General features: G+C 30.3%; 1 protein-coding gene across 1 annotated transcript in view; it reads right to left on the bottom strand.

The window, feature by feature from the left end:
* The window catches only part of LOC125066192 (ATP-binding cassette sub-family G member 1-like), an 84,158-nt gene extending 68,938 nt beyond the window's left edge, over positions 1-15,220 (bottom strand). Inside the window, exon 1 of the mRNA XM_047674161.1 lies at positions 14,774-15,220. Coding sequence (XP_047530117.1) covers positions 14,774-15,005 — 232 coding nt within the window. The 5' untranslated portion in view covers positions 15,006-15,220. The remainder of the gene's footprint in view (positions 1-14,773) is intronic.
* Between the last annotated feature and the right edge of the window lie 613 nt (positions 15,221-15,833).

Genomic DNA, 15,833 nt, shown 5'->3' with positions numbered 1-15,833 from the left:
ACTAAGCTCTGCAGCATACGCGGTTAGAAAAGTTAGATAACTAACTGTTGTTGATACTGCTCGATTAGTATACCTTTATCACTTACATATCATTATGTCTTACGGCATTTTGCTTATTTAACTTTAAAATGAAAAACGTAAACAAAATTAAGCTAAATTGCTATCGACCCACTTTAATTCTAACTCAACTAATGTATACTATTTGACATTAAAAATCATTTAAATAAAGTTTCATCATTTTGGCGCCAAATGTAGATGAGTGGCTTGCCGTTTATAATGACATGAAATCAAAACTAAACTAAACGCGACGCACTATTAATGTAAAATGTATCAATTCATATTTGTCTGGTATATAATAAATTCTGTATTCTCAATTAAAAGTATAGGCAATTTTGGAATTGAGTACATATCATACAGATTTTACAATTTCTTTTTTTAATCTCACTAAACTTTTAGGAGTTCCTATCCCATAATTTGGCACAGATAGTAATTATCATGAATTGTCCTTTAAACCAGTTTTATTTTTAAAAAGGTAACTGTTTGTAATCTTAAAGTAAGTTACGATATTCACGAAGTAGAAATATTAAAAATAGCGTCACAATATATTTATAAGAATACTGGCTACTCATCTCAAGATGAGACGAAGTCAGCTTCGTCCTGGTGAAATAAGACTTTTAAACCATCCAGGGGCTCAAAATCATCGAAATCAGTCCTCTCATTTGAGAGGACTTAAAACACACGTAGAGAAGATTAATATTTATATAAAGATTATTTACATTTAAAACGAATGGAACAATTCAACCAATTAACAAATTTAAAGGTCATGATCAATAAAATGTTTATTTATGAATAAATAATAAATAATATTATTCACTAAATTTTACACAGATGATAAAAAAAAGCTAGGATTTGGTATTCGTTCACGTTAATTTGCATTCAGGGTATAAAATTTTAATTGCATTAGATTATTTTATTATACGAATATTATGTAAGAGTATCTATTTAGTTTCGTTCCGGTTTTTCTCAGTAAAATCGACATATCGAAATCAATTTTTTTAAAAGACGTTTCAGAATCAATTATAAGAGCGTATTTGAATAAAAACTACTTTTAGACTTGAATTCATTTAAAATTTTAAATCAAAACTAATCACGCGTATAATTAGTGTTAGAGATTAATTCGGAATAGCTTAACTGCAAATTCAAGCGAGTTGTTTAAATTCCATCTCGTATAAGCAGCATGGAAGTTTAATTCAGTTGCATAAATGTTAAATCCATCCAACCGTTAACTGACTAGATAATGTATAACGAAACCGTTGTACTAGTTACAGAATTGTTTTATTATTTTATTTATTAAATATCTCTCTTTGTTTAATAGTTCTCGGTTTGTTTGGGTAGGTACTGCCCATTCATCACATAGTCTGTGGCCAAACCGCAATATTATGTACTGTTGAGTTTTGTTTTGTAAGTAGCGTGAGTCAGTGTAACTACAACAAGGACTATAATCTTAGTTCCCAAGGTGGTACATTGACGATGCCCCGTCCCCATGTCCGGTCAATACTTCTTACATTTCGAATTGCTGTGAGCTGTGGTGACCACTACCACCACTGACTACAAACTGGTTAATATTTATATAATGTTAATATGCAGACAAATGATATCGTATCTAAAAATGATTCAAACAACAAAATGTCCTGATTCAGTTTGTTTACGATAACTTCATATTCAATATGTTTATATTTCATTGAATCAATTTATCTTGTAAATAAGGGAAGATAATTTAAAAACAAACATTAAGCAAATAATTGAAATGATAAACTAAAATAATGCAATTAACAAACTTACTGTACTTAGCAGAATCGAAAAGTAATAAATGATTTGTAAGATGTGGAATGACAATAAAATAAATAATGTTTATTTTATAATCATTACAAAAATTACAGTAATAACTAGACAACAAACAATAAATTAAATCATAAATATTATAACACTATAAATATAAAACAAAGCTGTTTATAACATTTCAATAATATACACTGTTTTAACATAATATTAACAGCCTGTAAATTTCCCACTGCTTGGCTCCTGTTCCCTTGAGAAGAAGGTTTGGAACATATTCCACCACGCTGCTCCAATGCGGGTTGGTGGAATACACATGTGGCAGAATTTCATTGAAATTAGACACATGTAGGTTACCTCACAATGTTTTCCTTTACCGCCGAGCACGAGCTGAATTATAGAGATGAATTATAAACACAAAATAAGCACATGAAAATTCAGTGGTGCTTGCCTGGGTTTGAACCCGAAATCATCGGTTAAGATGCACGCGTTCTAACCACTGGGCCATCTCGGCTCTTTTCAGTAATAAATATATGTTTTTTGCAATTTTTAGATATTTTAATTTATATGTGTGTGTTTTCTAATGTACATATGTATAAATTGATATTTTTCTTTAACGAACGAACAATTATTGTGATAGCGTGCTATGATATCACATTGTATTTAATAATTATTGCCTAATTCTCGTTATGGACTTCTAGCTATAAGTTAAACTAATAAAAAATTAACAACTAATCGCCATAAATCTAGGTAACTAAAGTAATTTATTAATAATATAGGTATTTCTATTTGCTAATATATTATATTTACACGTTAACTGCAAGAAAGTATAAGATTATATCAATTAAATTTATATAACGCATAAAATGCTGTTACGTTATAAAATTTAATGCAATTAGTAATTAAAGCGTTATTTACTTAATTATATTTTTATTGTATTATTATTAAATTGTAAAATTGTGCTTTGGCAATGAGTAGCCTTTTACCGTAACCTTTTAAGACATTGTAATATCTGTAATTGTAAAGAAAATAATGAATTAACATTATTAATGTCTATGCTATTTTAGTAGTAATTTGGAATAAATTATTTTTAAAAGCGAAATCTTATTAAGAAGTTCTTTGAAACAAATATAAAATAACTTATTGAATTAACTTTATTGATTAATATCTTGAGTATTGACAGTATAATACATACTACTAATTTAAATACTAAAGTAACTATGATTGTCAGTCTGTCTGTCTTCAAGGAAGGAAGTATAGAAGTTTGTCTACCGTACTTGAAGTTCAAGCTTGTCTCATACCGAATTTCATCAAATTTTGTGCAGTGGTTTAGCCACCACAGACAGGCAGACAAACAGACAGACGGAGTAAGCTTGACGATATATTTATTGGATTTCGAATTAGTAAGCATTTTTCTCACTCAGAGAAAAAATAAATAAATTATAATACAATACCCACGCATATCTATGGAAATTCGAACAAATTAAGTTGTAAGTTGTAAATGAGCCGAGATGTTCCAGTGGTTAGAACACTTGCATCTTAAACGATGATTTCGGGTTCAAACCCAGGCAAGCACCACTGAATTTCATGTGCTTAATTTGTTTTTATAATTCATCTCGTGCTCATCAGTAAAGGAAAACATTGTGAGGAAACCAGCATGTGTCTATTTTCAACGAAATTCTGCCACATGTGTATTCTACCAGCCCGCATTGGACCAGCGTGGTGGAATATGCTCCAAACCTTCTCCTCAAAGGGAGATAAAGCCTTAGCTCAGCAGTGGGAAATATACAGGCTGCTAGTGTAAAAAAAAAGTTATAAGTTAAATGTGTTGAAGGACCTTATAAAAGGAAACCTTATAAAGGTTTCTATACCTAACACCGGACGACTAAACCCTGCAACCTGAGCAAAGTCGCGAGGGACAATCAATTTCTTAATAAATCACATTCAGTATGAAATAAGGAAAAGCTTAATTATCTTATAATATTATAATATATCAAAGAGAGTATCGTTTGTGTAAATTCCAAGCGTTGGTATCAAAACAAACAAATACGGGCTAGGCAGTGTTAATAACAAGGCGGTTTCTAAGCTCTCGTCCTCAAAGTTAAACAATACATCCTGGTAAGAGGTGAGTTTGAATAGGAAAACTTTATTCATTACTTATCTGAGAAGGTGCCCTCATTTAAGAGTAATGATACTTCAGAAATAAAAAATATTTATGTCTAATAATTATATATATAAAGTACATAGTGACATACGAATGGATTTGAACTCTCAGATATCGCGGCCAAGGTCCAAGTGTTGTCAATGTCGCTTCTATTATTTCAAGATAAAATTTTCTTGGTTCGATGGTATTACTCGGTGGGTATTTAATTCCTTGTGGGTAGTTCTTAGTGATCACGTGTTTAAATACAAACGGTAATACTTAAAATTTTTCAATTCCGGGCGACTTCGTTGTAAATATGATGATAACGTAATTTCTCCTTCTAGTCGTACACATATGTGCCTACAGGAATAACAATGTACTGAAATAAGATTATTTTTTTGTTGTTACAATAATATTTCACCCAAGATTGTAAGTAAGTAAATCTCAGATTTTTTCTTAAGATTACTATTGGTTTTTTAGACGAATTTTTTCCGACTGGATTTGTGTTAAGCACGTTCTTCAATGCACATAGTATTTCTAAAAAACTGTATGATGACAGATAATCAAACTAAAAGCAATTACATAAGGAGGGCCGGCGTCAACTGTAAAATACATCCAGTCTAGAGTTATTATAATTATATATTCAAACATTTTGTGTGTATCATTGTTAACTCATTGTAATTTTATCGATATAATAGGAGAGAATAAAAAAAATCAATACCCGGTATTCAAAATTTTTTAGAAAGCATTCATCTTTAGAAGTAGAAATAACAACTACTGCTACTTACCTGCACTATATTTACTTAGAAGTAAAAAATACTTAGTGAATTGAAGAAGAAATCAAAAACTTTAAATCTTAATAATGACTACATTTGAATCGTTAATTGGTTTCACATGTCCTTGTGACAGCTCGTAAGGATCGGCCAAAGTAAATTGGTCGTTGACATACCGTACTTGTAACGCAACTTTAGACATTTAATTATGGAAAATTACTAAATATCTATGTATATAGACACAAAAAAATGTGGAATGTTTTTGTCGTTTGTTTGTCATCTAAGGTATGGGAGCAGTAAGGTAGTTGAGCTTTATTGTAATCAATAAAAATTGGATTATAGGATTAGAAATAAGAGTTGGGAAAAATGTTAATGTTATGTTTTTTTTTTTTAAGTTTTACGTAATTTCTTTTATAACGCTAGTAAATATATAAATGTAGTCGAAATTGTGTTTGTATATAAAATATTATCGACAACATTATGTCCGAGAGTCCGAAAAAATGAGTTCGGGTAGATAATTATTATTAACATTAATTTGAGAATTAGCAAAGAAATAGGTACGAATAAAAAAACGAACAAAAGTAAGCGCTGCAAGTGTCCCATTTCTGGTTCCATAAGGTGGGATAAGGCCACCACGAAGAAAAGATTTGGCGTGTATTTCACTGCACTGCACGAATGCATGATGATACACATAGATACACATGTGACAGAACTATTATTGACAAATTCTGTTATCCTCTCGATGTTTTTCTTCACCGCAGAGCACGAAATGAATGATGAAAAATCTGTAGTGGTTACCCTGGTTTTAATACTTAGTCTTCTGTCATGCTAATATGTTCTACCCACTGTGCAATATTGACTTTCTCTGTTCGGGCATTTCGAATTTTTTTAATTCTTCAACGTGCAATAAACTCGACATTATGTTTTGCGATAATATTTTTCTATTTTGAAATATCAAATAAATACTATATAAACAGTTTCACCTACAATATTAAATAAATGGTAAGGTCAGTGTTAACGTTACACATAAATAAAAAGTCCTATTTGCAATTGCGGAATTTAGCAACAGTTTATTCGACGACCTTAGTCAATCTTTAATGACAGCTTAGATAAAATCATGGTAATTCAAATGCAATTTCAAAGTATTTAAAGGCGTGTGATATTTCTGAGGACATTCACCTAAATGCCGTTTGCAGCAAGAGGTATTTTATTCTATAACTCATTACCTTTAAAAGGATATCCTAAATATTTTGGATTTATACACTTTTAAACATGTTGGTGGGTGCTATATTTTGCGAAAGAGCAAAAACTACTAGCTTTATGAGCATTTTAGCAACATTGAAGACTCAAAAGAAGAGTTATTATATTGATGCAAATGAGACTTAAAAGGAATTCTTTCTAGCGAGAGGGTTAATTAACCTACACGTTTGTACAAACGATTACGAAAATGATTACATCAGACCATCCCTTATAGTAGGCAATGAAATGACCATGATATTCAGAAGACCCCAATGTATTTAACGTTTTATTTAGTAGTAATATTATATGTACAACGATCATTCTCCACCATAGTTCCTTTTTTAAAATAAATTATACTTAGTTAGGTATCTAGTATACTGACCTAAATTTTAAGAATTAATTATAGCCAGAATTAAAGATTAAAAAAATTAAAGAGGAAAAATAATTGTTTATTTTTGTGTACTTATAGGCTTGTGGACTGAAATGATCCTTGTTTATTGTTGGATATCTAGGTTTACGTATGTTACTTATATATTAATGTAAAACTAAAACAATTAAAACAGCAATATATTCCTAGTATATATTTTATAAATAAAAAGTAGCTTCTCTTTTCCCTCGTTCCCTTCATCTTTTTTCGGAACCGGTGTAGGTTTTTAATTTGGAAATCAATACGTACGTATAATGTTTCTACCTATATTATAATTTTAAAAGGACTAAAGATTTATATGTTTGTAATCGATAAAATCTGAAACTATTGAACCGATTTTAATTATTATTACTGACTAGCGACCCGCCCCGGCTCCGCACGGCTTTAATGCTGATACTTAATATACTACAGAATATCTATATAAAATATTTTTATATAATGATTTTTATCGTTGACAGCTTTTTTGTCATTAGAAAATAAAAACCGCCATGTCTCTGCATTTTAAATCTGTAATATCTTCGAAAATATATATTAAAATTACATGCTGTAAAAGGCCAAATTAATCTATATTATATGCACAATGTATTTAAGGTACTTAATTGGATAAAGATTAATAATGACGTATTGCTTAGGATCGCTTCGTAAAAAAGCCATTATTTCTCGTAAAAAGTAAAAGATAAAAAATCCCTAAGAGATAGGCATATACCATCTCATCATATTTGTTGACCTTTTTGCTGTGTACTATACAGGTGTATTACCATTACTTTGATCTATCTCGTAGGGTTCAGTCAGCGTTTGCAAAGTAGGAGCGTTTGAAATGTGTTTACGACATTACATAAGAATCCACTAAAATTATTGTCAGTGCTACTCTACTATATTATGCATATAAACTATACATATAAACTATATACTATAACGACATATTTCTTGAATGTTTTTCTTCTCCTATCCATTTAAAAAAGCCACATAAAAATTCGTTCCGTAGTTTTGGCAGTAGGGACAGGCAGGCAGCGGGTAGTGACTTTATTTTAGACTATGCAGTGATTAGAACTGCTTTATACACAATGAACATAGGCTATATTTGATGTAATCAATTGAAATTGTAATAATAAGATTTAAGTGTGTATATATGTATGTAATCTTATAGCCATAAACTGAATTCACGCAGGCGACGATGTGGGCACAGTTAATATTGAATAAAGGAGTTTAAGTTTGAATTAACTTTTATTACACAGTTTACTTTACATTAGGCCTAAAGTTGTATAACACAAGGTGTGATATTAAGATATATATATAGTTTCAATAGAGAATATGAAAACTACCAAAGGAATTTCTATTATATTTTTTTGTACAATATGTGGTTTGAAATTTTTATATTATATGGTATCTATATACCATATAATAGAAAAACCTACTACTATACCTATATATGTATAACTCATATTCACAATTTGGAAATTAACAGAATAGTCGTTTGAAAAAAATATTGCGCTGTGGAGTAGCTAGGTGGGATAAGCTCCAAGCTTTTTTCTAATCTGAAATTGTCAATAGTAAATAAAAATAATATTGAGAAACTTAAATAACACTATCCGAACATATTTCTAAGGTACACGTTGCACGTTGAGTTTCCCGAATCTTTGGGTTTTTGTACATTGTTATAACGCAAGAGGCTGTCACCTTCCTGACGTAAATGTTTTTTTTTCTGTTTCCTGTAAATAATTTTATGGCGGCTGGAGTACAACAATCATATATTATAATAATTAATCAAATATCTTGCTACTATATAGATATATTAAAAAACAAATTTATTGAATATCGCTAAGGTAATTGAATAATAATTATGTTTCACGCATTAATAAGCTATAAAATAAATGCACAAAGTGTGTCTACTTATACTGTAATGATTCTGTAGAGAGTTAGATTAAATATGTCATATAAATACCTTATGTGATGTCAATGACTAATTATATAGTTCAATTACTTTACTATTAACCATCAAAATATTTGTTGTTTTGATCGGTTTCTGAGACTAAGACATTATATATAAAATTTTGTGTGTGTGTTTGTTTGTGCTCAAAGTTATTAAAATTTGTCATAAAATATATACATCTTGTTCGATAAAATAAACTATTTATTTTAATATTTGCATATTAATCCACCGTTTAACAGTAAACTGGTTCCGTAAATTCTAGTTCATTTGTTTAGAACGACCAACAAAAAAAAAAAAAATACGTACTTAAAAATTGACAGGATCTAAATTAAGCGTTGTTTTTTTCTCGTTTACTGTGACAAGCGCAAAGCAAGATCAAAACATATCATGTTATTATTACTCAATATTTAAAATGATCATAAATTTATGATATGTAAAAAATAATATATTCAACTTTTTTTGTTTGCGATAATAGCAGACGAAGCAGAAAATTTGGAAAGATTTAAGACTCCGAAGGTTACTTCGAGACAATCAATGGAAAAATCCGGCATCTATAAATAGTACAAAACATAGTTTCTTGATCTATACTGTTATATCAAACTGAAGAGATTGTTTGTTTGGATACGCTTATATTAATTTGTACCGGTTGGTATTGACATTTTGCATTGAAATAAGTATTTTTGTATGAGCGGTGGTCGAATGGTGCGACGGTACAGATGATATTTTTTTTCTGACAAATAAACGTGGGATATCCCATTGGAAGTTACTGCAACGTAACTACAGGTACAAGGGATATGACATCTTAGTTCCCAAGGTTGGTGGCACATTGGCGAAGTAAGGAATAGGTTACAGGTAAGGTTAATATTTCTAACAGTGCCGATGTCTATGGACGGTGGTTATCACATAACATCAGTTGGCCCGTTTGCGGGTCCACCTACTTGTTACATAAAAAATCGGTCTTATACATTTATTAATACAGATTTCCATTTTTAAATTTATAAAATTACGAATTTTCATACAAATTTTCACCCCCCATTCCTTACCGACTACCGGCTTAGGTTGTGCATTATGTATCAGTCAGACAATTAAAATTTTTATTTAGTAGATAGGATAGACCGTACGACTTGGGTCCTGTTCGCAGCTTAAGACATACCTCAAGCTGCGAATAGGACGGCAGCAACATAGCAGCACACTGCTATGGGGTTGCTTCCACAATGCAATATTTAACGCGAGTAAAACCGCCCGGAGCAGCTAGTTCCTTATATAATTCCATTAATGGAATTTTACGCTTGTTATATTCTCATCACTTGAGTATTATTGAGGTAGGTTTAAAATTAAGAATACTGTCGTTATTGGAGTACTAGTAGAGTTACTCTACATATACTCTTATAGAAGCAGAGACGGTTAGAACAGTTGTAACAAATACAAGAAAGGGACAAGATCTGTTCACTCAGGAAGACGTTAGATCATCGGCGCATTAATAAAATATAATTAAAACGACAGGCGATAAAATAAAAAAATTGACGAGCATATCCGCATCTTTTCTTCAACTTCCAATATCAAAGTTCGAATAAAAAAATGTTAGCCTTACTATTGTTTTTGTAACTAATTTGAACATTTTGATAATCAAGACCACCATGAGCTTTGAACGCAGCACCTTGACTGTTGATTTACCTCGGCTATCGGTACGGTATGTCAAGGTTAATCGTTGACAAATTTGAAAACACTTAAAACAAATTTAAGGTAAATAAAATCAATAATTAATCAATTAATATTTATTCAAGGGTTTAACGAATGACAGTTTGTGTTTAGAAAATGTATTAACCTCGTTATTCGTTGTTATTTCATTGAATAATTTTTAATCTTCCGGTTTCAGCAATGTCAAGAACTGATAGATTAAGTTTTTAAAGTTAAATCGATAAATTGTTACTTTATATTATATATTTATTGTGATTTGTGACTGACATATTTCGTTTCATTTGTATAGGTACCTACTCACGGTGTTGTATCACGTCAGCACAATTATAGGCAATATCACCGGTGGTTTGGCCTTCAGCTTATTTCCTATAGAGATCATCGCATCACTCAGTTTCAAAAACATGTTCGTGGCCAACACACACACACAAATGGTCTGACTTAGTTTGATACTCTTACTATCTGAGGTAAATTTTATTTTTCTTTGTTGTCGTCTTACGAGATACATTTTAATATCGATGTTCTTTACATTTGTGTTTCTGACGAGTTTTTCTATTATATTTCAGCCATTATGTTTTATAAAGAGCTAAATAGTTGGACTCGAATTATAATCTTGTTAAATATAATGCTTATAAGGATATACACTTTTTAAACTGGTAAAAAATGATGTATTAGATGAAATTGTCGATTTTAGGTCATAAAAAAAATCGATATAACCAGACGGATACAAATACTAATTTAATAGCTTTGCTCATACACCTTGACCAAAACACATTTTGTTTATTAAAAGTGCCTACAAGCTGTTCCCCGAAACTCCATATTAAATTAGTTTTCGAATAAACTCCTTTTTCCTGTAAATACGTATGTAAGTAACAAAGTATGTAACAAACAAACAGGTAATTTTACTTTTACGTTATATATTAGTATGGTTGATGTTTGGTAGATGTGAATGACTATTGAAGTTTTACAAGTGCTTTTATTCGATCAAGCACAGATTGGCGGGACGATTTACAAGGCAGAGACTGATTTTATAGCCCCAATGAACTTTAACAACATAACATAAACTTTTATATCACAGCTGTTTTTCTCGACGTTATTTTTAATTTATATTTAGAAACTAAAATAGATACATATGTATTAGTCTTACACGTATAAAATACATAACAATTATTATATATGCCCTTTGATTCTATACGTTTTTTATTATATATTTAAAAATACTATAACGATATCACATCAAAGATTTCACTATTTGTACAATTTATATCAAAATGGCATTTCAACTAGGGGTGGCCATTGTCCACTGCGTAATTTAATCCGTTTTATGACTATGATTCGTAACATAATCACGTATCTCATAAATATTAAAAAATATCAATATCCTAATATGATAATAGTATACTACCTACTGCGATATGGAAAAGTTTTTATTTAAATAGGTACGTCGATATTAATGTAGGATATATTTTTAATAGTTGTAACAAAAAAGGCGGCCTGCTGATTCTCACGAATATTTTTTATGTGGATAATACGCATTATTCAGAACTAGTCACCCGCCCCGGATTTGCGCGAGTGAATATAAAATAAAAAAAAAAAACATAACCTATGTTACTTACAAAAATTTTCAATAGACAAAATAATTTATGAAAACGATGTATCAGTTTGATTGCTTATCTTTTAAAAAACAAAAAATGTGCTAATAAAATTAATATAGACATAAATGCAAAGAGATATATCAATATATTTGTTACCTATAGGACAAGATGTATTTTCTAAACAGATAAATCGTTTATATATGATCTGCTCTTTAGGCATCCCTAATTTCTGCCATATCTATCAACCGTTAAATGTCAATCTAGGCACAGTTGTCCGTATAAAAATTCAGCTATTAGTTAATGAAGCTAAAGTTATTTAGCTACTACAGTTTTTTATTGCCATATATATTTTTAAGTTACATTTAGCAATACGAAACTCGACATGGCCCAGTGATTTGTACGCATGCATCTTAACCGATGATTGTGGGTATCGATTTGACCAGGGAAGCACTACTGAATTTTCATGTGCTTAATTTGGTTTATAATTCATCTCGTATTCGGCGGTGAAGGAAAACATCGTGGAGACACTTGCATGTGTCTAATTTCAACGATATTTTGCCACATGTGTATCCAACAACCCGCATTGGAGCAGCGTGGTGGAATATGCTCCAAACCTTCTCCTCAAAAAGGAGAGGGGGCCTTAGGTCCTCCTAGGTTACACCTTTGATTATTTATACGTCTAGATATACTGTGTTATATATAGCTAAATAGACAAAGTTGAAAACGTGTAGCAAAACATAGTAGCCAACTGTCGGCCAATAATTACTCGCACACTAGTAAATCAGTATGACGTTTGGCGCGGGTGAAGCATATCTGTCACGCACATTATCAAAACAATAAAATTGACTTATTTTTTTAAGTTATTTTGAAGTGCTACTATGTCTAGACATAAATAAACATTTTAATCGTGATGTGTGTCAACAAATGTTATTTTCATGGGTCATACTTCCCATTTAGAAGATTAATATTAATTTTCCTCCGCTGTTGGTTCTTGGGCGAACAATGTATGAACGCAAGACATTGTCCTTTACGATTACTCTACTAGAAGCTGCCATAAATACGTAATGAAATCTTAAATAATCAGTGGAAATAAAGTTATTTAAGCCAACCGACCATTCCTGTACAAAATGTATGTTATGTAATTAATTTTATTTACGTATTTGCAAAAACTTCTAGCAGACTGCTTTTGTAAATTGCATATTATTCGAGTCATTTATAAGCTTAAAATAAATTAAAATCTTAAATTTAAAATTTATGAGATTTCGTCAAGAGGTACAATCGTGAATATAACTGTATCTAAACTGTATTTTTTCTGTTAATACGCAGTTGAGTCTTTTATTTAAAAAAAAAAAACTAATTTAAATACCTGTCGATATATTTGTTCAGTTAAAAGTTTAGTATGATCCATTATTCATTAAATAATAAATTACCGTCGTGTTTTTAACGAGGACATTATCATAAATTGAATTAAAATTATTGTATTTGGAAAATATATTTAAGGCTTTTGGTGATCATTATTAAATACTTAGCTTTGAGTACTTGACTGCGAAGATGATCATTTCTTTCAAGTATTTGCCAATTACACAATTTTCTTTATTTTTTTAATTCACGAGTCTCCAACAAAAGATACACGCTAAGATATTCTTAAATTAAATAATATAAGGGTTACACGTTGTGTGCTTCTTCAATTATAGGAGACCATACCATGCAAGGACATACGTAACATAGAAAAGTAAAACATTGTCTCTTCTGGTCGCTGAAGCATCTATATATAAAATGGTTATTATTATTTTACTTTGGTAAAAATAATATTTTATTTATTGCAAATTGAAGTTAAAAAAATATTTAGTAAATAATTATAGTAATTTTTTTAAAAAAAAAAAACTGGTTTCAAATTAAATGAGATCAAATGAGAAGTAGAATTCACAAATAGAAAAAAGAATTTACAAATCTGTTTATAAATGACGGAGTTCTGATGCAACAAACAGGAAAAAAACAAGTGAATTAATAGCCTTAATAATTAAATTTTAAACCGTGCAAATAGAAAATGAAATTTCGATTTAATAAACGTAATAAACGTCAAACTTATGTAGTATTATTGTGTATGACATAACCATTTAAGATAAGAAGACAATTGCAATATCAGTCCACGACGGTATGATAGTTTTTTTTTGTCTTTATCACACGTCCAATTTACGTGTTAAAAAAAATTACCTTTACGAAATTTAAAGTGTTGAAATTATCTATCTAGTAATTAAGATTTGAATTATTTTTAAGATTTTATAAAACGAATTAGACAAATATCAAAATCGAGGAGTTCTGAAACGATTGTTAACAAGTGAAACAAGTATATTGCTTTTAATTGTTGCTAAGGCGCATACTTACTTGTATTAATATATTTTTTATGAGATTCATTGTAATATAATGTATACAAACTTCGATTGCACAATACAGTAAATATATGTAATGATATTTAGATTAGTTATTCATTATTTGACATAAATGGAATCCTGTCGTTTATAATGAAGACAATAAAATATAGATAAAATTGTGAAAAAAGAGAAAACTGTATCATTAATTTTAATCTATTTGTTGGTCTGCCAACTAAGTGGTTTTATATATGAGTGTATAATTCTTTCGCTAGCAGACGTTTTAAACAATTTTTATTTTAATGCTTAGTATACGAAAATAATGATAATTTTGATATATGTATGCACTAAAATAAAAAGCATATTTATTTTTCGGTTATTTAAATTATATTCGTTTCCTAAAATCGATAGCATTTCACAGTTGACATTAAAAACTTTTTGAATTTTCTGGTAACATTTATTTCTGTTAATAATCCGAGACTAAAATAATTTCTTTATTTCAGCCAACATGAGACATTATAATTTAGTAGGTATATTGTTGTGAGCAGCATGACATTTAACATAATATATTTAAATACTTAAATATAGTAAGTAACCTTGTTTTAAATTAAAATAATATTATATTATATTACGTTTGTTGTGGTTGGTTAGTGATTATTTCGAAAGCTATAAAATAAGAAATTTTGAGCGATGACGTACTAAATATATGAAAAAATAATTGTTGTTTAAAAATAACAAATGTTTCTAAATATTTTTTTCGACCTACCTTTTCCCGAACCAGCGGTAAATCCAATATCTTCGAATAAAATGTGTACTGGGGGCCTTTTTGCCATACGGTTTAATGCCTTTAGAGTGGATCCAGCCCTTTCCAAAGCAGCAGGGGTCCATTGACTGCCCTCACCAGGAGTTATTGTTGAGGGTTCAACATCATTTGATGTAGAACTGTGGGCCAATGCAGCCCCAGCTATGGCACGACGAACTAACGGGATATTCGACATTTCTTTTATAAAATATTAAGTTTTTAATAATTATCAACACATCACTCGGTTACAATTAATAAATCGAATTGAATTCTTAATTATTTTTTTTATATTATTGTTTATCGATATTAATTACGACGATACATAGCTGCGCATGTGTGCACGCGCATTCTACGTTAAAGTTACCGGTATACTGACGCAGCGACCGGTGAGCCGGTGACGCTACCACCGGTTGACTGATCTGCGCCTGAGTCGTGTAAGTTCACTCACACAAAAGAAATACACTAAATACATTTTGTGTATTTGTTTAAGTAACGTTAGCGTTTAACGTATTACGTTTGATGTCTCTTGCATGCTTTATCAGTAGGTCTAATGCGTTTGCGTCCAGTATGTTTCCGTACTCCATGCGATTGGAGCAATGTGCTGATAACCACTTCGCTGTCTCACTTCCTACGACCTAATAAGTTTTGTGAGACGGTGGTGACTTTCCATCAGGTAAAGTAATATTAATTAATTATATGTTGCATTATGAAAATCTATCGGACAGTTTCGTATCATATCGGTAGTTGCGGGTGTCGTAAAAAAAATCGAATAAAAAAGTATCTTTTCAAACATGTTACCCGTGTCTTTTGTCTATTATTTTAAATTATACGTGTTATTTTAGTGCACTTACCTGCTTTTTTATTACCAACGGCGCAGTGTCATTTTAGATTTAAGGATTAATAAATATTTTTTGCCACCAGATGGTATATTAAATAAATAAGAGATTGCATTAGAAATCGTACATTCTAGACAATATCCTTATTGTCTCGGAATGTGTCTTTGACGGGGTGTTATTTGTGGGAT

The sequence above is a fragment of the Vanessa atalanta genome, chromosome 9 (assembly GCF_905147765.1).
Source record: "Vanessa atalanta chromosome 9, ilVanAtal1.2, whole genome shotgun sequence".
Lineage (NCBI taxonomy): Eukaryota > Metazoa > Arthropoda > Insecta > Lepidoptera > Nymphalidae > Vanessa > Vanessa atalanta.
Note: the sequence above shows the minus strand (reverse complement) of the source record. Positions and strands in the feature narration are given on the sequence as shown.